The 22,437-nt window shown below is 45.5% G+C and overlaps 6 protein-coding genes across 10 annotated transcripts; 1 reads left to right on the forward strand and 5 right to left on the reverse strand.

The window, feature by feature from the left end:
* Positions 1-56: 56 nt before the first annotated feature.
* Positions 57-5,641, reverse strand: LOC101776859 (U5 small nuclear ribonucleoprotein 40 kDa protein). Its single transcript, XM_004980966.3, has 7 exons — positions 5,378-5,641; positions 4,894-5,284; positions 4,626-4,779; positions 4,042-4,086; positions 2,500-2,659; positions 1,598-1,959; positions 57-983 (listed from the first exon to the last, which is right to left on the reverse strand). The coding sequence occupies exons 1-7, from the start codon at positions 5,639-5,641 to the stop codon at positions 665-667; spliced, it is 1,695 nt and encodes a 564-aa protein (XP_004981023.1). The 3' UTR covers positions 57-664.
* A 329-nt stretch (positions 5,642-5,970) lies between these two features.
* LOC101777266 (DNA repair RAD52-like protein 2, chloroplastic) lies at positions 5,971-8,259 on the reverse strand. The gene is made up of 4 exons (XM_004980967.3): positions 7,940-8,259; positions 7,681-7,718; positions 7,159-7,250; positions 5,971-6,453 (listed from the first exon to the last, which is right to left on the reverse strand). The coding sequence occupies exons 1-4, from the start codon at positions 8,233-8,235 to the stop codon at positions 6,307-6,309; spliced, it is 573 nt and encodes a 190-aa protein (XP_004981024.1). The 5' UTR covers positions 8,236-8,259; the 3' UTR covers positions 5,971-6,306.
* Positions 8,260-8,670: 411 nt separating this feature from the next.
* LOC101752584 (translation initiation factor IF-2) lies at positions 8,671-11,930 on the reverse strand. Of its 3 annotated transcripts, none has more exons than XR_002675789.1 (4): positions 10,503-11,930; positions 10,236-10,396; positions 9,738-10,012; positions 8,671-9,648 (listed from the first exon to the last, which is right to left on the reverse strand). XR_002675789.1 is itself a non-coding variant. In XM_004986059.3 (3 exons), the coding sequence occupies exons 1-3, from the start codon at positions 11,521-11,523 to the stop codon at positions 9,821-9,823; spliced, it is 1,374 nt and encodes a 457-aa protein (XP_004986116.1). In that variant the 5' UTR covers positions 11,524-11,930; the 3' UTR covers positions 8,671-9,820. The 3 variants fall into 3 exon arrangements, 1 of the variants encoding a protein (XP_004986116.1); XR_002675788.1 differs by having other exon boundaries at positions 8,671-9,656; XM_004986059.3 differs by having other exon boundaries at positions 8,671-10,012.
* Positions 11,931-12,083: 153 nt separating this feature from the next.
* LOC101777686 (U2 small nuclear ribonucleoprotein A') lies at positions 12,084-15,730 on the reverse strand. Its single transcript, XM_004980968.4, has 8 exons — positions 15,532-15,730; positions 15,399-15,439; positions 14,368-14,497; positions 14,068-14,273; positions 13,076-13,243; positions 12,797-12,847; positions 12,546-12,710; positions 12,084-12,446 (listed from the first exon to the last, which is right to left on the reverse strand). The coding sequence occupies exons 1-8, from the start codon at positions 15,611-15,613 to the stop codon at positions 12,441-12,443; spliced, it is 849 nt and encodes a 282-aa protein (XP_004981025.1). The 5' UTR covers positions 15,614-15,730; the 3' UTR covers positions 12,084-12,440.
* A 161-nt stretch (positions 15,731-15,891) lies between these two features.
* Positions 15,892-19,826, forward strand: LOC101778101 (26S proteasome non-ATPase regulatory subunit 12 homolog A). The gene is made up of 11 exons (XM_004980969.4): positions 15,892-16,037; positions 16,210-16,407; positions 17,611-17,718; positions 17,808-17,912; positions 18,046-18,102; positions 18,187-18,383; positions 18,572-18,671; positions 18,748-18,860; positions 18,957-19,098; positions 19,180-19,257; positions 19,417-19,826. Exons 1-11 carry the CDS (start codon positions 16,035-16,037, stop codon positions 19,633-19,635), a joined length of 1,320 nt encoding a protein of 439 aa, XP_004981026.1. The 5' UTR covers positions 15,892-16,034; the 3' UTR covers positions 19,636-19,826.
* A 320-nt stretch (positions 19,827-20,146) lies between these two features.
* Positions 20,147-22,386, reverse strand: LOC101778905 (monothiol glutaredoxin-S7, chloroplastic). 3 transcript variants are annotated; one of them, XR_001163006.2, is made up of 3 exons: positions 21,801-22,386; positions 20,712-20,885; positions 20,147-20,389 (listed from the first exon to the last, which is right to left on the reverse strand). XR_001163006.2 is itself a non-coding variant. In XM_004980972.2 (3 exons), the coding sequence occupies exons 1-2, from the start codon at positions 22,258-22,260 to the stop codon at positions 21,299-21,301; spliced, it is 516 nt and encodes a 171-aa protein (XP_004981029.1). In that variant the 5' UTR covers positions 22,261-22,386; the 3' UTR covers positions 20,147-20,389; positions 21,276-21,298. The 3 variants fall into 3 exon arrangements, 2 of the variants coding, with proteins under 2 accessions (XP_004981029.1, XP_004981028.1); XM_004980972.2 differs by lacking the exon at positions 20,712-20,885 and adding an exon at positions 21,276-21,354; XM_004980971.4 differs by lacking the exon at positions 20,712-20,885 and having other exon boundaries at positions 21,801-22,375.
* Positions 22,387-22,437: the final 51 nt, after the last annotated feature.

Below are 22,437 nucleotides of genomic sequence, written 5' to 3' on the forward strand. Positions count from 1 at the left end.
GATAGGTGACATGCCAAATCAGGGAACACCCCACTCCCTCTGGCATGATACAAATATGAAAGAACCCCCAGCGATAAAAAGAGCGGGGGCAGAACGCCAGGTGCCAGAATACTGTCACTATAGTAATACAGAATACAAAATATAGCCGGAGGCACCTTCGTATGCATTAGTGTTTTTTTTTTAACTAGTACTTCCTTTCACCTGACACTATAGCCTTAGATGGCCTGTAAACCACCCAACAAGGGTAAAACCACTGCAAAAATGAAGTGACAAATGAGGGCAAAACATGCAGCTGAAGCGTCTTCAGATGCTTGCCACTCTGGCAGTGGCACATTGGAGAACACAACAGCCTAGCAGTCCCAGTCGCAGCAGCTCAAAAGGCGGAAATGCTTCAACCAGCAGGATCAAAACTTCCAACTGTGGGGCTCTTCAGCTGCATGTGTCTGCCACACCGGAACCCAAGGGCCTAGCAGGGCCAGCAAAACTAGCTCAAAGTGGGCTGATTTTGCTGTTTCTTCAACAGATCCTCTACTTCTCTTTGACCAAGTTCAGTACAAACTCCTCCTTTAGGGAAACAAATTTCCCAGGTCTTTCTGGAACATTACTATATCACTGCAAAAGCCATTTCTAGGCAGCAAAATCAGCCCAGAACGTGATGGCACTTTCATGAATATTTGTGGATTCCAATATTAAGGTCCGATGATATGGAGGTCAGGTATGGTGATGTTTGGTGCCAAACAGCCTTGAACACTCGCTTCTGGTGTGCCTGAACAGACTGGCACGGCTTCTGGCCATGATACCTGATGTCGAAAATGTGGATCACAGGGTCTGCAGAGCCAGATGACACGTACCACCCATCAGGAGACCATGACTGGTTAATCAGAGCTGACTGAGACTCGCTGCTCTCTTGCTTCCAACCGAATGCATGAACCTCAGTCTGCCTAAGCCTGATGTCAAACAAGCGGAGCTGACTGCCTGGCGCCCTGTTAGCAAGAGAAAACATACAGATTGTTTTAAGCATGCACCCCCATGCATTAAACGAGCACAACTGACAAACATTGCACAATGCACATAGGACCCCACATAATAACTATGTATGTAAACTAAAATGGATTTTTCTTCATAAAACTAGAGCTTCAGCAGTACATTGACCTCCTATGTTATAATGCAAGAATAGGTTGAGATGACTAAGAGGTTAAAGATTACAACTATGAAATGGATGCGTTAATCCAGAAACAGCATTCGTGGTCTGTTTGGAACTATCGCAATCGCTGTGTGTTCAATGGGGATCCACCTAACCTGAATGGAGTTCTAACTGTGCTAAGAGAAGAACTGCACTTGTGGAGTTTGGCTGGGGCTCGAGGAATTTCTCATCTCCTCGCCCTAGTACCCTTGCAAGTTTAGCTGGTGTTTCTGGTCTAGGTCTGGTCATGGCTATTTAGTTAAAAGGTGATTGTTTCTGTGTGAGTTTTTTTTTTTGGGGTTCTGTACAGGGCCCCTAAACCTATATGTTACTTGGGGTTTCTAAACCCCTTTTTCCTCTTAACATATTGATCCGCAGCTCCTCTCTTGCGTGTTTGAGAAAAAAAATACTTACCCTGTCTGCACCATGTATAAGTTGAAATCGCATGGATTTGTTAATACACTCATGCATTTGCTATCAATTAGGTTCTTGAACTCTGTCCTTCCAGCAAAGAGATCAAATCCTATTATCCTCTTGTCGCAGCCAACTGATATTATAGTTTTTTTCTGTTGCAATCCAGCAACACCCATGACAGCGGAAGAATGGAAATCCTTGTGCACTCTCTTGTGTTTCCATGAATCATCTTTGTCTTCCCAAAGTATAACAGCGTGATCACTTCCCCCGGTCACAAAGCATGCATCAGACCAGGGCATGAAACTGATGTTGTTTATGATTCCCTTCGTGTGAGGCTTCTCTGGTAGGAAAGTAACCTTCCTCTGTTTCAGTACAGGGAAAAAATTGTGGAACGCCCTTTAGTAATATTTCAAGAAAGTAAATCATCTGTTACTCACAAAAATAAGGCATAGAAAAGTAAACCTAGGGTTAACAGAACCAATTCTTTCAAGGTTATATCACCGTAACAACAAATCACATTAAGGCATTGATGCCTACAAGTGAAAACAGGAGAATAGCATGAAAATAGTCATTTAAGAACAGCTAAGTTACGATTGGTTAATTAAAGGTACACCACATCAGCATCCAATCATTTCTCCCATCACACTTGATAGAACAAAAAGAAAGAAAAAATTCAGTCTCCTAACTATAATTTGCAGGGATTAAGTAAATGCACGAACAGGAATAATTAAAAGAACCATCTCTCAAATTCCTCCCTTTAACAATATTATTTAAAAATACTAATTGTTTGAAATCAGATATGCAGAATTTGTTATTAGTCTCATTTTAACAACTGCTCCTAGAATAGAGAAAGCTGTGTAGCAGGATGTAAGGGAATGCACCAGTTTTAACAGAGGCCTTACCTGTCCTGATATAAGGTTTGTCATTGAAACCTGAGAATCACCATTATCAGCAGTGTATACAGCAAAAATTGTGTCACCATCTGGATGCCAAGCTATATCTTCAGGCCATCTATGCTTTGGGGAAAAGCAATCTGTTTTGCCACGAAATGAGATAGAAGGTCTGCGAGTACAATAACGTAAATTGTCATGGTGCGAAATTGAAATGATACGGTGATACCCACCCAACAAAATTTACCTTTTCAATAAAGCAAACAGTCTTTGCATCAGGGTGGTTCCCCAACCATTTCAAGTTAAAGTGTACAATGTACTCAAACAATAGGTGGATCTATCACAGAGAACTATATTCTCCTTAGTCCTTATAGTTACCTGCACTACTGGTATATAAATTTAGCATTGACATTTTTACATCACATGTGATGGGATTGTAGCATTTTTTCCTTCAAAAAGTACTGATATGGAACATGGATATACCATATACATAAAGAAAAAATCATACACTTCCAGCATGTTGTATCTTTACTCAAATTTTATCCATTTTAGCCTGCCTCCTCACGAGTACATGGCTCCTTTAAACAGCCACACAACTGGATATGCCAATACAAATCACTAAGAAACCAACTAACCTAGCAGACAAGATCACACTATTGCTGCCTTGCTTGGATGGAGCAGCCATGCCGCTTGGCTGACATGTTAATCCTAGCCCATCCGGTGACAGTTAAATATTTTACGAGATTCAGAAGGCTAAGGTCATTTCATGTTAAAATAGTATATCAGCCGTCACGCCCATACCAAGTTCACTTTAATTAAAACAATAAGCTAAAATTTTGCTGCCGCATGTTGAAGGAGAGTTGTTGGGTGTTTGACCATAGTGGTGTTACCCATGGCACATGTACTGTGTTGGCACATCCTTTTTGGCCACTAACTGTGTTGAACTTTCAGTTTTGTCCCAGAGCATTACAACATTTTGGTTATCTGAACCTGGGCTGCTGAATTTAATATGTAAGTGTTGAGGAGATGCAAGAAGTGAAACAAGAGACAAACAGTATCAGGGAGCAAATTAAATTGCCTTTTCTGCTAATGAATGTTGCAAGGTAGACATGCGCTAAGGTGGGCACTTAAGTCTTAACTGCAAAAATCCACACTTGAGCTTCATAAATGAAATACTTAAATCCACGTAATTAATTATTGATATCAACCTCGTGTATGCATTTATTATCTACTTAGTGTCTTCGAGAACCCTAAGGCTCCTGTTGGCACAATTCTACTAACCTAATGCAAAACCCTCATTAAGTACTGCTGAGTCAGTCATTAAGACTTATATAAAGTACGGATTTAATTTTTGGCAAAGCCATAAGTTTCAATTCATCATCAAGTAACTATAACCACTTATGCTGAGCTCATTGGAAGTGTCATTGGGCACACACTTTACCCAGTTCATATTTCACTACCATTTTAAAAAACTAGTGAAATATCTCTGAAATATGTTTGAAAGCTAAGTTAAAAAAAAGTTAGCAGGGATGAAAAGAGTGACATTATGCCTACCCTCTTGGCTCCACCTGCCACAAAGTAACCAATCCATCCAACGCACTGCATCACAAGAAACCATAAGATTAAAAGTTTGGAAAACTTAAGCAAACTTCTCATATCATTGGTAATTAAAATTAATTATTTCATTTTGCTAAGATGTCTATCGGAACGGTGGTTGAGAACTTAGTCTGCCCTCCCAGTTTACAATTCTAAACCAGCAAACCTATAGTGCTGCCCACAAAAAAAAAATGTTTCACAAAGAAGTACAGGCGTCCAACTTGGAACTTTGGAAGAAGATTGCTTTGTGAGCCTGTGCTTGTAGACTGACATTACATAACTTTTTTTTTCGTGAATTGTTGCAGGCAACCAGGTCGAAGCAATTAAAAATTATGGAGGTGGAGAAATGATGCCAAAGATGCCAAAGGTGACACTAATAGTTTTTTTGAGCTTCTCATTGCATGATCATCCGTGAACTATAGCCTACACCAAATTCGCTAAAAACTTTCAATAAAATGAACAGAAGATTGATCAGTTAGCAGGACTTTTTCCTACAGTTGGTGCATTCATGGTGCATATTTACTATATCCCATGAAACTTACCTGGTAACAACAAGCTGATCATTAGCAGGGCATAGCTCAAGACACCTAAGCTTCCTCTTGTGTTGGCTCGAGACCAAAGTGCCACCTTGAAATTTAAGCACCGTTGCAGATGACTTCTTGACACTGGGGATCAAGTTCTGATGCTCTTTCTCTTCTGAATACCAGATACGCACAGGTGAGAGGTGTGTATAGCAAATCAAACATCAATAATGATCATACGTTGGGCAAAACTACTTTTCTCCTAAAGAGGAAAGGCTGTAGAACGTACGGATCTTTCTCTTGGGCTTCTTCTCCTCTTTCCTTGACCGCTCCGGCGGCGGCGGCGCCGCAGGTGATGAAGAGGACGACGGGGCGGCGGTTTTCTTCAACCCAGGCATGGGCTCTGGGCGCGGGGCAGGCCGGTTGTTGGTCCCAGGGATGAGAAGCGACGGCCTCGCCGCTGGCTGCGGCGCGGGCGCGGGAGACTTCTTCTCTGGCGGCGGCTGCGGGGGCGACGGCTTGGGTTCCCTCTGGATTGGCGGCGGCGGCGATGGCTTGGGTTCCCTCTTAATTGGCGGCGGCGGTGGCTTGGGTTCCGTGTGGCTCGGCGGCGGCCTGGGATCCCGGCATCGGGCGAGCCGCGACTGCGCCTCGGCGAGCTTCATCTCCGCGGTGTCCAGCTGCGGCGGCGGCCACCATCGAGATCACAACTACCATCATCATCGCGAAAGGGGGAAGGAGACAAGAGAAGGGGAGAAAGAAAGTGGGCGTACCAGGGACTGGTAGTGGAGCAGCTTGAGCTTGCAGCGCTCGACGTCGCGCTCGCGGTGCGCGATGAGGGCGACGACCGCCTCCTCCGCCATGGCGTCCTCGTCCTCGTCGTCCAGCGGCTCCCCGCTGGCCGCGGCGGAGGATGGGGCGGAGGCGACGGGGGGTACGCGCGCGGCGCCATTGGCGGAGGGGCGGGGCCTGTAGGCGGAGTCGTCGTCGTCGTCCTTCTCGAGCTTGGGCCTCTTGAGCGGCGGCGGGTCGGCCATGGCGGCGGACCGCACGAGGCGGCGGGGGGCAGCGAGCCGAAGGGCGTGGCCTGCGTCTCCTGGGAGAGGAAGAGGAGAGATAATCCCTGTCCCGCCCGCGTCCCCGCCAGTATTTGCTTTGCGTGCGCCGAGTCGCGCCGCACCGCACCGCAGCACGCAGGCACGCACGCCCGCCTACTCCCGGCACGAGCACGCCAACCGACGGCGCCTAGTGCGATGGCACCATCGGTGTGAAATCTAAAATGGATGGGCACGACTCGCGTGCACATTTTCGTTTCGACTGCCATTTTCACTTCTGACTTCGTGGCGCTACCAGTGTCTGGGATGGGGTATTGTATTGTATTGTGGTAAAAAAATAATGCATACACATTCATAATAGCATAATACACAGCATCAGATACAATTTCACTGAATATTTGCAAGGCTGTGTCCCAAATTGAGCAAACAACACGCTTAATGCACCAACATTGTACAACAGCTCGAGTGATTAGCAACTTGATACGCCTCATATTTACAGTTGAGCAGCACGGATGATACATGCGCCATCACCATCAGGACGGAGAATTGGAGATGACTCGGCAAGCTGATCAACCCCCACAGCGCCACCACAACAACTTGATAGACTGGCGAGAAGCCAAGCAGAAGAAAGGACGGATGCGGACCCGCTACGGCGTCTCGTCGTCGTGGTACAGATACAGGCCGAAACCAAACCTTGCGCAGGCTTTGCAGAACGCGGCTTCTTCTGCCGCCGCCACGGGATCATCAAACCGTGCGTCACTCAGCGACGCTGTTCCAGCGGCCTCTCTATGAACCTGCATCAGTGGAGACAGTTCAGACAAGACTTTCAAACAACTGTATTGTTCTAGTGTGCGAGTGATTAGTTAGTTCCATGTGATGCCTGCACAGCAATGCAGTTTCTCCTTCAACAGACTGCTTTGGTAACCGAAGTTTATACTGCACAAGGCAGTTTCCAAAATTAGAGGGTGTGCATGCATGGTGTACCATGCACTGGAAGAAAAGCTATGCTCCAGGGAATTCACATCTCAAACACAGAACCTTAAGCATTAAGTCCTCTTTGCTTAATATAAGTATGAACTAACATGTACCATATCATATTCTAATGTTTGGATATCTGTAGAATTATGAATTCAGGAAACAGACATTACTGAAATTCTCAGGTATGATTGGTTCTTACTAGTGCCCCAAAACAACAAAGCAATGTAGCTTACACCTTGGGCGCGAAAACAGGCAAAGCCTGCACAAACTAAGATTAAATTTGTGAAGCATCTGAATCAAGTTCCGTGGCAACCTAACAGCCATTATGAAAATCAAATGGCCAGTCCAGCCTCCCACTCGAGTTTAGGCCCAACCCCAGATATCCCAAAAGAAAGAAAGAAAGAAACTGTGACACTCTTGCACAATAAGTTAACGAGTGACTGCGAGAGTGGCTAAGATAGTTGTTGCATCCATATACAGATAGCAAAGAACTATAACAAATGGAGATGATGGTGAGGTACCTCTCCGTCTGTTCCTCGTACTGTCACACGGTATATCACAGTCACCTTTCCACTGTCAGTGTAGATAACATCACGGATCTCTCCACACCAACCTGAACACAGGGAGTAACCCAAGGTAAATTTAAAAGGGCAAACAGTTGGCACATGAAGCACAACCAGTACATTTGAGGTGAAGAGAAGAGGCACGGCATCGATGGAGCAAGGAGCTGGTGCAATTGTACAAGAGGATCAATTGCAAATGTTGAAAACACATTGGACTGTTGCTGGCACTCAAAATTCTGCATATGCAGCTCATGTATACTAGTACTACTCATCCCACCCTCCATGTTCTATTACAACTATCCAAGTTCAATGAAAGCATAACAGTGTATAGTGTATGCACTATGCAGCATCGTTTAAATCTAGATGCGCAGTTCAAAAAGTAACGGGCAAAGAAATGGTGATGTTCTAACTAGCCTCTGTTGTAACAAGAACACAAAAGGCAGTGAGAATTGACAGCATGGGTTTCGATCGTAGCCTCACCTGGAGCATAAAAGCTGAGCATCCTGTTGGCATGGTACCTGTAATCAAACAGCCATCAACAATCAGGACAGGGAGAAGCTTGGTGATTTGTAAGATTATTATGAAATGAGATGATCCACCTGAATTTAGGGATGGATTAACAGCTTAATTAACTGACTACACTGAGATCTGCAACGGCTACTCAGCACTCAGCAGAGATGAGTAGCTTGGAAGCGGATCCCGAGCGAAAACCCAGCATAGAGCAGGTAGTTGGCGTTACCAGGGGACGACGGGATCGGAGGCGGAGGCGCGTCGTGAGGCGGGTCGCACGATGGTGTCCGGAACGCGCTTGTTGAGGTCGCGGAGGATCTCGACGAGCGGGCGCGTGATCCCGGACGGCGCGGCGTCGAGCGGCACGACGTAGTTGGTGGTGGACGCCGCCGCGCCCGGTGGCTTCCGCTCTGGCGCCGCGGCGGCGACGACCGCCACGCGGGTGGGGCGGCGGGAGGCGCGGGGGAGCGCCGCGGAGGCCCGGAGCGGCCGGGCGAGCGGGCGCGCGAGGAAGGCGGACTCCATGGGCTGCGGCGTGGGGGTGCTCAGGTCAAGTTGGGTAGGCGTGTCTCAGTGAACGGCCACCAGGCTGGACTCGAGTTGGTGGGGTGGTGGTGCAGGTGTGCTCAGTGACCGTGGCTCGCTTTTGGCTGATCTGAACCGTTGAAAGCCCATCCAACGTTGGCAAGCTATGCTGACCATCTTCTCCCTTGGGTTTCTTTTCTTCCCAACACACAGCACGCGGTGGTTGTGGAATCCAAAAGAAATGCTTCACACAACTGGCGCCCTTCTTTTCAGAAAGGAAAATTACTCAAAATTGAAATCTCAACGATGCATTAATTTTTTTCTTTTCTCTAGGGCTAGGATGTCAATCCCTTTCAAGCAAATTTTTCAAAACAGATAATCAAAGTTCCAATAGTATCGTAGCATTTCTTGCATCATAAGTCCTGAAATATCACATTTTCCCGATGCATTAAGCTAAATAGGACACGGAAACCAAAGATGTTGTGTCCGGTTTAGGGCAGTCCCAATGGGACATTGATGGTAGTTTCTATCCCTCTTAATTGTCATGCCAACTAAGCAATTTGCTGATGTGGCAGTAGATTTATTATGGAGAGAGAGAAACCATTTCTTAGAGAGGAAATCCCAATGAGCCAAGAAACTAGCGAATCTGCATTGGGGAGACCCAAGTAGTTTCTTCTTACTTATTGCCAGATCCTTTGCGCTTGCACCGCTGCTACCCATCACTCGAGCTCCTTTACATGATGCACAGAGGATCTGGTACTAGAAGGGAGAATGATTGGTTGAATTTTTGTTTAGACTCTAGATAAAAAAGTTGCATTGTGAAGGATGATTTCTTAATACAATATCCTAGACTATGGAAACTAGGTTGGTTTCTCCCATTGGGACTGCTCTTAAGAGTTTTGGTGATACTTCAGGACTTATGCATAGCATGCTCCCATGGGAAAAGGTGCTTCACATTATTTCAAACGCTACTTAAACAGTATGATTTGAGTCATCGGAGCCCCGTTGAATTTAATAAAAATGCTAGAACATGTAACTATGCCAACAGTAATATTGAATAAATGATAAGAAATAAACCAAACAGCTAGAATAAACCATTTATGATGTATTTATATCAGGCCAGGTCAAATTGATCATTCTTTGATACTCAAACTGATATTCATAAGGAAAACAAGGATGATGCTCGATTTAAACCCAAGTCAAATTAAATCTGTCTACAACAAACAACCTAAAATAGGTGGGTTTACTTACCTAGGGAAATAGCAAAATAGGTCAAGCTTATCATAAGCATGTTTAGCCAAAACAACATAACCTTCTTTGTGTCTTACTAGGTTCCATGATTTAAATGGCCTCATGAACCGCATATGATCTGTCCTTGTGGAGTTCACCAGTTAAGGATAACAGGAAGACTTCCTACATGCCTACAACATGCTGGTTAGTCCACATGTAATTTGGAGGTCTAAAACTATTTGATCCAGTGATTTTAGGATCGTTATGTGCACCTGATGCTGATTCTATCTGGTATGAAGAGAATTAGCTGATGCGCATTACAAGCAGCTAAACGCTAAACCCACTAGTATGCATTCTACTCGACACAGTCCTCTTCTATTGTTCTCTTCCGCTTTATTCCCGCGAAGGCTTGTTTTGGCTTCCCAACACGCTCTTCTAACAACGCAATCCTCTCAGCAAAATTAGGAAATTCTGAGGGGCATAATTTGTGATTCTCCATGCATTTGGAAATGGACCTCAAAAGAGTTAACTCTTCCTCGTCACGCGCCTGTGCAGAAATAATTAAATGTACTTGCTAAGAATAAGGTTTGCAACATATAGAAAGTCTTGAAGATTAGATATATAACACGTCACATAGTGGTTATGGAATCTATATACAAATTAATGGAAATAAGTCGCCAGGCCAAACATAAAATTCTGTGAACCATGTGCATATGAGTCTCCTTTTGCTAAATTATTAGAATGCAGTATGAGAAAGATGACAATCATACCAATGCCTGCCCCTCACTTTCATCTTTCCTATCATGGTCAAGTTTCTCCATGATGTGAGTGAGTGTTGACTCAACGGGGAAAGCATTCTGAAGTTCAAATGCGAGGATAATGCGTATTGCCTGAAGATGCATATCCTTATTTATCATTTCGACGACAACATCTGCAAGAGAAGAGGAATTGCAATTAGGCACGAACGAAGCAGGGATAATTTATTTAGTCGTGCCAATGTCATTGGGTTTAGCGGAAGATGAAGTAGATTCCCTCACCCCGCATCTTCTTCACAAAGTGCTTGGAGAATTTGAGCACCTTGGTGCAGGCCGAGATGTCGGCAGCAACCAACAGCTCGTACAGCTCCTGCGCCGGGAACTCGACGGGCACGCCGAAGGCGGCCATGAAGAAAGCGAGGCCGCGGGCTCCCCTAGCACCGGCGTCGCCGACCCGGCCGCTGACGCGCAGAAGGCGGCTGCGCCACGTGAGCGCCGCCTCGCGCGCCTCCTGCCGCAGCTCCGCCGCCTCGCCGTGGCCCTGCCCCGGGGGGCGTGGGCACCCGGCGCGCACGTAGAGCTCGAGGAGGAGCATGCACGCGGCCTCCGCGTCGCCGCTCTCGGCGCTGATGTAGTAGCGGCCGACGGCGCGGAGCACGAGCGAGGCGGGGTCCTCGGCGCGGCGCAGCGCGGCCGGCCCCACCTTGCGCAGCCACTCGCGGTCCCGCACGTGGGCGGTGACGAAGCGGCGGAGCTCCCTGAAGTTCATCTGCTTGCACCTGAGCTCCAGCTCCGCCGCCGATGGGTCGCCGTCCTTGCGTGCGCGGACGGGGTTGGGTGCGGGCCTGGGCACGGGCTCGGGCTCGGGCTCGGGTGCGGGCTTGGGGTTGGGCTTCGGCTCCGGCTCTGGTGCGAGACTGGGCTGCCGCTCCTGCTCCGGCGAAGGACTGGGCTCCCGCTCTTGCTCCGGCGAGGGACTGAGCTCCCGCTCCCGCTCCGGCGAGGGTACGGCATTGGGTTCGGGGCCTTGGGGCTCCCCCGGGAGATTGGGCTCGGGCACCCTCTCCGGTAACGGCGCGGGGCTGGGCTCCCTCTCCGCCGGTTCCGGCGCGGGATTGTGCTGGGTCTCGGCGGCGGGAAGGGGTTTAGGGTGTGATTCGGGGCTGGGGAAGAGGACGGCGAAGGTGGCGGCGATGGAGGCGACATCGAGGATGACGGAGTTCCACTGATCGAGGAAGTCGGCGAGGGTGTCGCTGTAGGAGGCGAGGCTGTGGCGGGAGGCGGCGGACGGCGACGGCGGCATGGCGGAGGGGAGTCTCGACGCGTGGCGCGGGGAGGAGGCGGACACGACAAACGTGGAGGGGTCCGGAGTCCGACGTGGGGTGGTTTATTGGGAACCAAACCCAAGTCGGGTCCGCGACTCAATTCATCACGCGAAACGCACGTCCAACTGGAGATTTCATTTTAACCTCCTTCCCCACCTCCGGCGGCGTCAGGTCTTTCTTCTCCACCTCAAGCGATGGCCGTTGTAGCCATTGCCTGCATGGCACTGCACAGCCATGCAAGTTTGCCTCCAATAGTGATTGTGGATAAACGGTAATCCCTTCTAGTGAAAATGTAGATCATTTTAACTAAAATTTCCTAGGTACGTACAAAAATTTTGCTACGTATCTATCTGTATTTATATGCATAGCAAAAATCTCCGTATCTATATTTACATGCATAGCAAAAATCTACGTATCTATATTTATATGCATAGCAAAAATCATGTAACTTGCAATTTGACCTGGACTAAAATTTGAGACCACCCCGGCTAAACTCAACAGCAAGTCACCATGATACATCCAGCAACAAATGATCATCATCAGCCTAAACTCAACAGGGATTTCAGATTTAATCCCGTAACAATTTCAGATAGGAGGAGATGCAACAAAACATCTCTGCGATCGGTCACCGAAGCGTTACATTCGAAAGAGAAAGGATCGCCAACATTCACGACCGTATAGTTTACAACAATCAACTGTTCTCTCCTCAACACAGCGAGCAGTACCACCTATTGAAAATTCTTGTTAGCATCCACAAGGTACATAAATACTTGACGCTAGGCATGCGATCCTGGGAGGGTACATTGCAACTTCAACAACGATTCTTTTTCCCCTGCCCCCACGAAAACTGGCAAACCTAACTCAAATAATGGTCCTACACCATATCCGCATGCCTTCAATCCTGCGGAGATACAGATAAACAGAGCCATTGAGAAATTACTGGAAACAAGGGGTGCTTTTGCCTAGTATGGGACGGAATGAAGAAACTTAGATACACTACCTCTTGAATTGGGGTGCTTTCGTCATCTTGCTTCTGCCCATCAGCCTCACTATCTTGGTTCTGCCCATCTGTATCCATCTTGTCAGCTTCCTCTGATGCTTCAGCCATGTTTGCATCAGGTTTGGGCATTGCAAATTCGGCAGGAACTTGACCAGTGCTCAATGCCTGACCACCATGATCCACAAACAAGCTATCAGCTACGGTTATAAGCTCAAAACTGAAAAAAAAGGGCATCAGAACAAAGTTATTACCTTCTCTAGCCTTGCAGCTTCCTCAAGAGTGTGGGTATTCGCAATAGCAGCCTACAAATATACAACAATCATTAGCAGATAAAACAAGCAGAGCTATTGAGTGAAACATGCAGGGGAAATTATCATTCGTCGCAAACATAAATGGAACACAAACTGAACACTACACAAAAACTATTTGGAAAGAATTTCCAATGCAAAAACTGAATTAACAGGATCCTGGTTAAACTATTAAGCACATGAACATGGTGTATTTATAGTATTGTGTGAAACCGCATGTACCTTGATAGCTGTGATTTGTTCAGCAGTTGGAGCAACTACTTTAGGACCCTGCACCTCTGTGGTGTCTTGAGCATCTGGCTGTCCAGGAGTAAACGCCTTAACAGGTACCTTCTTTGCCTCTTCCTCTGCCTCCTTCGAGTGAAACTTTTGTGCTGCCGCAACTCTCTCCTACAAAACAGAAAAGATATCTCGAAGGGAGATTCAGAAACAGAAAGAACAGCTATATAGACTAGACATAGACAATGGGAAAACATGTCAGCCAAAGCTCATGGTGTGCATGCATCTAATTAATGAAAATACAAAGTCAAAAGAGCTGCTTGTTTGTCCCTTTTGCTGCCAGCACTGCCGTGGTCCATTCCAAAACATAATTTGGAGCCATTCCAAAGGAAATGAATAAACAACCTGTGGGGCAATAAATCAACTAATCAAGCAGCAATGCAGGTTCTTTCTAGGTTTATGTTTTCCAAAAAAGAGTGTGTGACAATAATTGTAGCTGAACGTAAATTAACTAAACTACTAGTCCCATCCGCACTAATGCAAACATGCAGAGAGTACCAATAGGATGAGTGATGTACCAAAAGGATGAAACTATTGTTTGCTACTGTAACTTTGATTTCTACAGTGTTTGTTTCTGGACATGATGATATGGAGGAGTTAGCATAACAACTGGTGGTTTGTATTAGATTAGATATGACCCCCCTTCATCACCTGGACTTATTAACAATGTGGAAAAAGGGTTTAGGGTTGTAATGTGGCAGCAATGCGGAAAAAGGGTAAACAATAGAGCACCTACGGTTTTTCATGTCTTAAAACTAACACTAACAGATTAAGTAATTAATAACACAAATCAACTACGGATAAGCCATTAAGAACAGAAGCATTTTATAGTAATGCATAAGAATGTTTGTATGTCAGATTTTCAAGAAACAAAACATCGAGTTCAAATGATTATCACATTTCAGCATCTTCATAGGCTAAATGACATTGCTAACCTGTTGTTTCACTTTCTTGAAATCCAACAAACGCAAATGCTTCAATTTATGGATGACATATAGCCTGTAGTCTGGCTGCTTAGTTACAGTGTTATCCAGTAAGCTGAGGTATTGTAGGTTTGGAAGAGATGCCAGGGGATCAATCTCCGCAAGGTTTGTCAGACGGTTGTTTGTGAGCACAAGAGTATGCAGCTTTGGCAAAAACTCTACATGAGAAAATCCAAGGAAAAAGATAAAAACAGTGAGGGTGTGGAACAGATAGCCGGAGTCATAAAATACAGAATGCAGTAGTTCTCTTACCACCGAGATTGGGATTGATACGTGTGATCCTGTTATTGTTAACTAGTAAAGTGCCAAGACGATTCATGTATGGGAAGTTTTCAAGCTTGACAATTTCATTGTCTGACAAGTCAATCGTGTCAAATTGGTCCTGGAGAGGAATGAAAAGGGATGCTGTTAAGAAAAGCTAGAGAAGGAACCCATACAACTATTTCAGATGAGTTCTAAAAACTAATTTTCCAATTCCAATTAATTCAAATAACCAAATATCAAATGATCTATGCAAATAAATGAAACAACCAGGATGTGGGTAATCCAGAGCAACAGGTATTGAATGGGCATTAGCACACACAAATAAAATTAAACAGGTTCTTTATACCCCTCAAATGAAAATAGAGGGTCATAAACAGTATCGGAAACAAGAAGACATGCCACTGCGTTAATTGTTCCACGGAAGAAGGCATGTACATAGCTGATCAAAGATGTGTTGCTCGACTAAATAAAACACTAAGATTCCAAGTACAAAAACTATGATCATGTACAACAGGCATCTCCATTCACCACTGAGACATAGACTTCTTGTAAAAAGATACAAGGCCTTTCGATACATTAACCTCCTCGCTACCTCACTAAGCTGCAGAGCGCTGGGATCAGAATTCCCAAACAGCAAGTCAATACACAAAACTCAACTTCTATGGTTTACCCACCAAGTAAGTGCCCACACCCAATATGCCAAGGATAACCTGTCTGATAGATGACTTAAACAACCAAATCTGTTTACTTAAGGCCACTGGGATTCAACAGTGAAAGCAATACTGACGGAAAGTAAAAATTTCTAGAATTTCAGTACATGGCCAAACGACTGGGAGTTGCCATATCAGAATCCCACACCAACATTGCTAGTAAATTCACAAGGAATCGAACCACACCCTAGCAAGCACATAGATCACAGGGCAGCGTGCATTGTGTACCTAATAATCTCGCAGGTAGTGTGCGAATACAAATGTGCATAGAGGATTTGAAAGGTAAAGTAAGCAGCCGGCGGAGCTCACCTCGGTGGCTCCGAGGTTCTCGATGACGGCGATCTTGTTGCCTGCAGCGAAGGTGAAGGTGGCAAGGGTGTAAGCTTTCGAAGAGCAAAATCACAGAAACCTAGATCTATCAGGCGGTGGGCGAGTGAGCTACCTCGGAGATCGAGCTCGCGCTCCTTAATGGCGTTGAAGAAGTGCGGGCTTTTCCATATCAGGTCGGCGGTGAGCCTGACCATGGCGGGAGGGAGACGGCAGCGGGAGGGGCGGCGGCCGCGGCTTGGGAAAGAACGGGGAGAAGAGTGGAGGGAATCGGCGAGGCCGGGAGACGAAAAACCCTAGTCGAGTCGAGCCGAGTCCGAGGGTCGAGCAGCGCGGCCGAGAAGGTGCGCGCAGGTCTACGTGTCGTTGGGCTGGATTTTGGTTTGGACCCAAACTGGAAAACTCCTCGCAACCAGCCCAGCCCGCTCCAGCCCAACAGACGCGCGCTTCAGGTGACCGAACCAGCTTCCGTCCCCGAAGCGATAAAATAATAGCCAGCCCGCAGCCACCACCACCTTCTCCCCTCGCAAGTAAAGCTAAGCAAGCGAACAGATCTCTCCCTCGCCGCCTCGTCTCGCCTCGGTCTTCCTCCGCCTTAGCTCCCCCGCGATCCCGACCATGGTAAGCGCCCCGTCGGTCTCATATCCCCCACCATGCTCTCCGTCCCCGTATCGTCTCTCCGCGCTCCGTCCCTTCTCCCGCCGTTTGGGCCGGCCGCCATGCCGCGTCCCCCCCCCCCCCTAGGGTTTCGATCTAGCTGCGACCTGACTCTGCTGTTGATGGATGGGTGCAGGAGGGCGACAGTACCAACCTCGATGCGGCGATAGAGTCGCTCCTGAATGTCGAGAAGCAGATGAGACTGGCCGGCGATGTCGCCGGCACGCGGAAGGCCGTCATCGACATCGTCGAGCTTTGCTACAAGGCCGGCGCGTGGAAGACACTTAATGACCAGATCGTTCTCCTCTCGAAGAGGAGAGGCCAGCTCAAGCAGGTTGGGCTTCGCGAGAACTCACCTCCCTTCTCTTATGTCTTCTACTGTATTATGTCTACTATCAGACCTTTTGATTGGATGTGTGGCTTAGCAATTAGTTTACTTGTACATGGTCGAATCGTGTTTGAACATCAAATTTTCTTCAAAACACATGCAATTGAAGTGACTAAAGAAGTATGTTGCTGCTGTAAATTTGTTGCCATGCTATTGGCGTTTACTGTATGTTCAGGTATTGATCTGAACATCTGTTGAACTAATTGTCTGTTAAAAAGAAGCTGGAATCGAGAAAGATTTCTGAATCAAAGTTGCCTGTTTAAACTATTTATGGTTAAAAGGGAGTATGGTTTATTCACCTAATAATTTTTGCTGCATCCGTAAGGACTGCAAACAATCGGAACGCATTATATTTTACATTTCTAACATTGTTACTCCTTGCTGCAGCACCATTCTTATTTTACGACATCTTGTCTTTTGATGTGGTTCTACCTAATAATGCTGGGTTTTCCTGTGTACATCCATTCCTGTCATCATTCTTCCATGTTAAACTTCAAGCATGCATACACTTTGCCTTTCCTAGTCTTACTTCTGCAGTACATTTCTTAGGTTTGTAGCCTGCAAGCCATCATCAATGGCCGTACTGCGATGTATGCTGATGTGATTCTCTTGAAATGTTTCCATTTGGTTGTTTGTGAGGGTAATTATTTTCCTAAGATCAATGAAGACTTGCACTTATAGGGATTATCTTATGTATTTGGTCCTGTGCATTGTCGAACAACCACAATCCTATAGTTTAACTGCAAGCAGTTTTCTTTGATCTTTCTTTGTGTCCAAATTCATGGATGCTATAGTTGCTTGGACATATATATGGCAGATTTCGAGTCTTATGCACAATCACCTCTGGAAATGTTTTGCCCATGACCAGAATGCTTTATTAGATCATTACAGTATGCAGTTCTTTACTCCCTTTCATTGATTCGAAAAAGAATAAAATGTCTGCTTATGGCATATACTGTGCCAAAGCAGTACAACTTGCTTCACTCTACTATCTTGTTTTGTCAGATTCATATGCCATCATTGTTTATTTGTTTACTTATTATATATTGATAAATGTATCTAAAGCAAGGGAGGCTATGCATTCCAATTGCTAGTATTTTATTTTTGTTTACTATACACTTACCTCACTGTCTATGTTATTTATCGCAGGCCATTACCGCCATGGTTCAAAAAGCAATGGAGTACATTGATTTGACACCAGACATGGACACACGCATTGAGCTAATCAAAACATTGAGTAGCGTCTCTGCTGGCAAAGTGAGAACTTTTCCATCTTGGTAATTCGTTATTTCTTTCAGATTCATTGTCTTCGTGTGTGTAATCTCACAGTTGTGCATGTATTCTAGATATATGTCGAGATAGAGCGAGCAAGACTGATCAAAAGACTTGCAAAAATCAAAGAGGAGCAGGGAAAGATCGATGAGGCTGCTGATTTGATGCAAGAAGTTGCTGTAAGTTCTCACTGCACTAAAATTGAGTACATGTACTTCCGTATTCTGTGACATTGTTTCTGTCACTCTTTAGATAGTTTCTCAGTTCTCCCAATCTATGACTTATGTCATGGACTAACAAGCTGTTTATCAGGTCGAAACATTTGGCTCTATGGCAAAGACAGAGAAAATTGCTTTCATTCTCGAGCAGGTATTATGCCAATCCATGATGATAACACTTCAAATTGCTACCACACGCTGATTCATGCAAAACTTACTGCTATCGTTGTCACAGGTCCGGCTATGTCTGGATCGTCAAGATTATGTCCGAGCTCAAATTTTATCCAGGAAAATCAGTACTAGAGTATTTGAAGCAGATCCATCAAAGGAAAAAAAGAAACCAAAAGAAGGTGACAATATTGTTCAGGATGCTCCTGCAGAAATACCTTCCCTCCTAGAATTAAAGCGCATCTACTATGAACACATGATTCGGTACGTGATGCTTCTGCTCTATTAGATCGATGCACCATGGCCTTTTATTTGATTACCATTGTTACTGTGGAAATTGCTTTTCATTTCATCTGCTCCCCAAATTATGTGCCAATTTCTTTGTTCTGTTTATGGTTCACAATTGTGTTTCTTATTGGAGCAAATCATTATTCTTCATTGTCTCTTCCCAGATACTACTCGCACAACAATGATTACCTGGAAATCTGCCGCTGTTACAAGGCAATTTATGATATTCCTGCTATAAAGGAGGATCCAGCAAAGTGGATACCGGTATCTTTCTCTGTCTACACACTTGCGCAGACACCCTGACACCTACCCTCCCATCCTAACTGGAATTCCTCTGCAGATTCTTAGGAAGATCTGTTGGTACTTGGTGCTGGCTCCTCATGAGCCTATGCAATCAAGTCTTCTCAACGCTACCCTAGAGGATAAAAACCTATCTGAGATCCCAAATTTCAGGTGCAGTTTTTTGTTTCCGAAATTGTAGACTCAACTCCTGGCGGACTTATATCTTAATAACCATTTATCCTTTTCTGTTTGGATGGGAAAAAATAGATTATTGCTGAAGCAGCTGGTTACCATGGAGGTTGTTCAGTGGACTAGCTTGTGGGAATTCTTTAAATCTGAATATGAGAATGAGGGAGGAGCTTTGGGTGCCAAAGCTCCAGAAGATTTGAAGCTGAGGGTCATTGAGCATGTATTGCTTAGTTTGGTCAATGTTTATTTAGTTATTTTGCTTTATATTTGTCTATTGAATCTGAATTCTTGCTCTGTTCAGAATATCTTGGTTGTCTCCAAGTATTATGCAAGGATCACCCTGAAGAGGCTTGCGGATCTTCTCTGCCTGAGTTTGCAGGTTTGTATTTATCCACCTTTGTGCGATGTTGTACTTTGTTTGTGATCCCAACTGTGGCTTCTTGTCTTTATTAATGTTCTAACAATGCGTGACAAGCACCTACTGTAGTTTAGGCATTTATAATGTAGTATCTAACTGGGGCTGTGCAACCTCTTTCAGGAGGCAGAGAAGCATCTTTCAGACATGGTGAACTCAAAATCGCTGATTGCCAAGATCGACAGGCCGATGGGAGTTGTCAGCTTCCGCACAGCTCAAGACAGCAACGGAGTTCTCAACTCATGGGCAATGAACCTTGAGAAGCTCCTCGATCTTGTTGAGAAGAGCTGCCACCAAATACACAAGGAGACCATGATCCATAAGGCGGTGTTGAAAGCTTAAGTTTTGGCGCGTTTTTTAGGTTCCCTTGGTAGCCAGCCATGCGTCGATCGAGATATTGTAACAGCAATACTATGAATACTATTTGTTGTTGGGGGCATACTCACTGTCCTCCAATTTGCTTAACTCGTGTATCTTGCTGAATATTGTTTGAACCCTTTAGATCTGCAATCTGATACCTGTCTTGAAAACTAGATCCAGCTTATTGAGTTTGGAGTAGAAAGAACGGCCATTTACAGAGACGATTTAAATTGAATCAATGTTCTCACAAATAAAATGCTACTCGATTCATCTCAGTTTCCCTGCATTTTTTTAGGAAACACGATGTCATAGCCTGGACCCACAATACATTTGGCAACAAGTGGGAACCTTATTCGTGTTGCAAATTTACAAAATGTTCAAGCTCAAACTGGCCTACCTGATTTTACAGAAGAGGTAAAACCGTGAGCAACATGATATGCAATAGCAGGTGCAACAGTTTGCTGTAAATTGCTTGGACATGCTGGGAGTTGAATGGAACAAACAATCCAGTAGCATAACATTGCAATGGAAACTGTACGATTAAAATCACAAATTGCAGAAAATCTTATTTCAATGAAAGTGCACTGAGCATCTTCAGTTCTTTAACATGCCTGAATTTTACAGCAAATACTACAACATTTTGATTAATTGTATGTTGTGTGCTCCTGGTTCAATGGTCTCTAAGAACACATCGCTTTCTCTAAAGTTTCCTGCAGTTCTCCACTCTTATATGCCTCTGCAAAAATAAACAGCGACGTTCGGATTAAGCTCAGCTGAAACACTGAGATAAAAGCCATTATTGAATCGTTATAAACATATCCCATACACAGAATTCAGTTGCTTGATATGTTGCAGTACTGGGGTGAAGGTGTACCCTATCTACTTTCTAACCAATGTTTCTACAAGTACTATCAACTATGTCAGGAGTTTTTTTGAATGGATGGGTTGTGAGGTTGCAAAATCTTTTGAAGACAGTTATCTGAAATGGGCTGAAATAACGAAAATATATGAATGCAAACAGGAATTTGCACAGTGTATGTGGAGTGTTTTCTACTTACAGATTTTTGCGCTTTGTGTATATTTTCCTCTGGCTCAAGTTCAGTACCGCAAATTTAGACCACTCAACTTAACTTCAGTACATAAGCATCCCACATACTTTTAACAATGACTTCATGTGTTCAACTAGACAAGTAGGTGTTCAGAAGGAGCAGCATGTTCATCAACCCTACAGTCTAAAACAGCAAACCAGATAGTATTCAAAGTCATGCTCATGCAGATAGTTAGATACAATCAGCACAATGGTTTTGGAGAGGGAAAAGTATGATGGGTGGTGCAGGAATGGGATTTGTGCTTATGAACCATGGAATCAGTATAAAAAATTTGAGCTACTACTCTGATTTTACTCATACTGCTGCGAAGGAATTACTAATGGCTTGTCATCAATTTGAGTTATGGAATGGGAAATTTGTGCAAGACAGACCATGATTATCACTATCATACAACACCATTCTTATATTTCTTGGATTACAATGACCACCATAAATCTTAGTTTGCCTGAGGGTGGTCTTATTTCTTGTTATTGAAACATGGAAGCATAAAATATTTCCTTGAATGCTACGAACCTGACTGGTTCGTGCCTGTGATGCTATGGCACTACCCGACCTCTTTCAACCACAATAAGCAATAGGTTTGGTTGGCCTCCTATAGACAAAATAAATCAGGATATACATACAGGACTGAAATACAAAGGTTTGGTTCATATGACGCTTATGCAAATGGCAAACACACTGATTTATTTACTGGTGAAAAGAGTTTAGAAGATACATTTGCTTGTGGTGTGCAAAGACTTGGGAGTAAGGATTTGTACCAATGACCTCGTCAAGACCTGCTACAAGTGTTTTCTAGCTGAATCAAGTAATCGTGTTTGGGGCAGAATCTGCTCGTGTAAACCAAGCAGACACTACTACTACTACAAATTATGCCTTCAGCATGAGCAAACTGATGGAGCTTTCACTGATCATTTGTGAAATCTAGCACCTCAGTGATAAACCGCCACCGCTCATATTCTAATATCATCGAATCTTTCCACAAAAACAACTAGAATTTCGAAGCGATGGCAAATGTGAAGGAAGTGAACGCATATATACCAACGGTGATGTCGCATCCGCCGAAGAATTCGCCATCGATGTAGAGCTGCGGGAAGGTTGGCCAGCTGGAGTACTCCTTGAGCCCCTGCCGGAGCGCTTCGTTGGCGAGCACGTCGAGCGTCTCGAAGGGCACGTCCAGCGAGCGGAGGATCTGCACGACGGTGTGGGAGAATCCGCACTGCGGGAAGTCCTTGGTCCCCTTCATGAACAGCACCACCTTGCTCGACCCCACCACCTTGTCCAGCGTCGCCCGCATCTCCGGGCTGAGCCCCGCGAGGCACCGCACCGACCGGCCGCGCGCTCGCACCGAGAGCTGCGCGGGCCGGTCGAGGGTGAGGCCCTGAACCGCCGGCGGAGCCCGCGGGAGCAAGGCGACCCTAGACGGCAGCCCCCGCGCGGGGAGGGGGAGCGGGACGTAGGCCCCGGCGAGAGGCCTCGAGGCCGTGGCGGAGGCGGCCATCGCGGTGGCTGGCGTCTGGTGAGCGCGCGCCGGCGGCGACGGATGGTACGGAGCCGTGGGTGTGGTGGTCTGCTGGACGACTCGGACGGAGCGGAATTACTCGCACGTGGCAGATTAGTAATTTCTTCTCCTTTTCTGTGGCCGTGAAGGCGTGAACAGCAAGAAGAAGAATCGATA

The sequence above is a fragment of the Setaria italica genome, chromosome IX, assembly GCF_000263155.2.
Source record: "Setaria italica strain Yugu1 chromosome IX, Setaria_italica_v2.0, whole genome shotgun sequence".
Classification (NCBI taxonomy): Eukaryota; Viridiplantae; Streptophyta; class Magnoliopsida; order Poales; family Poaceae; genus Setaria; species Setaria italica.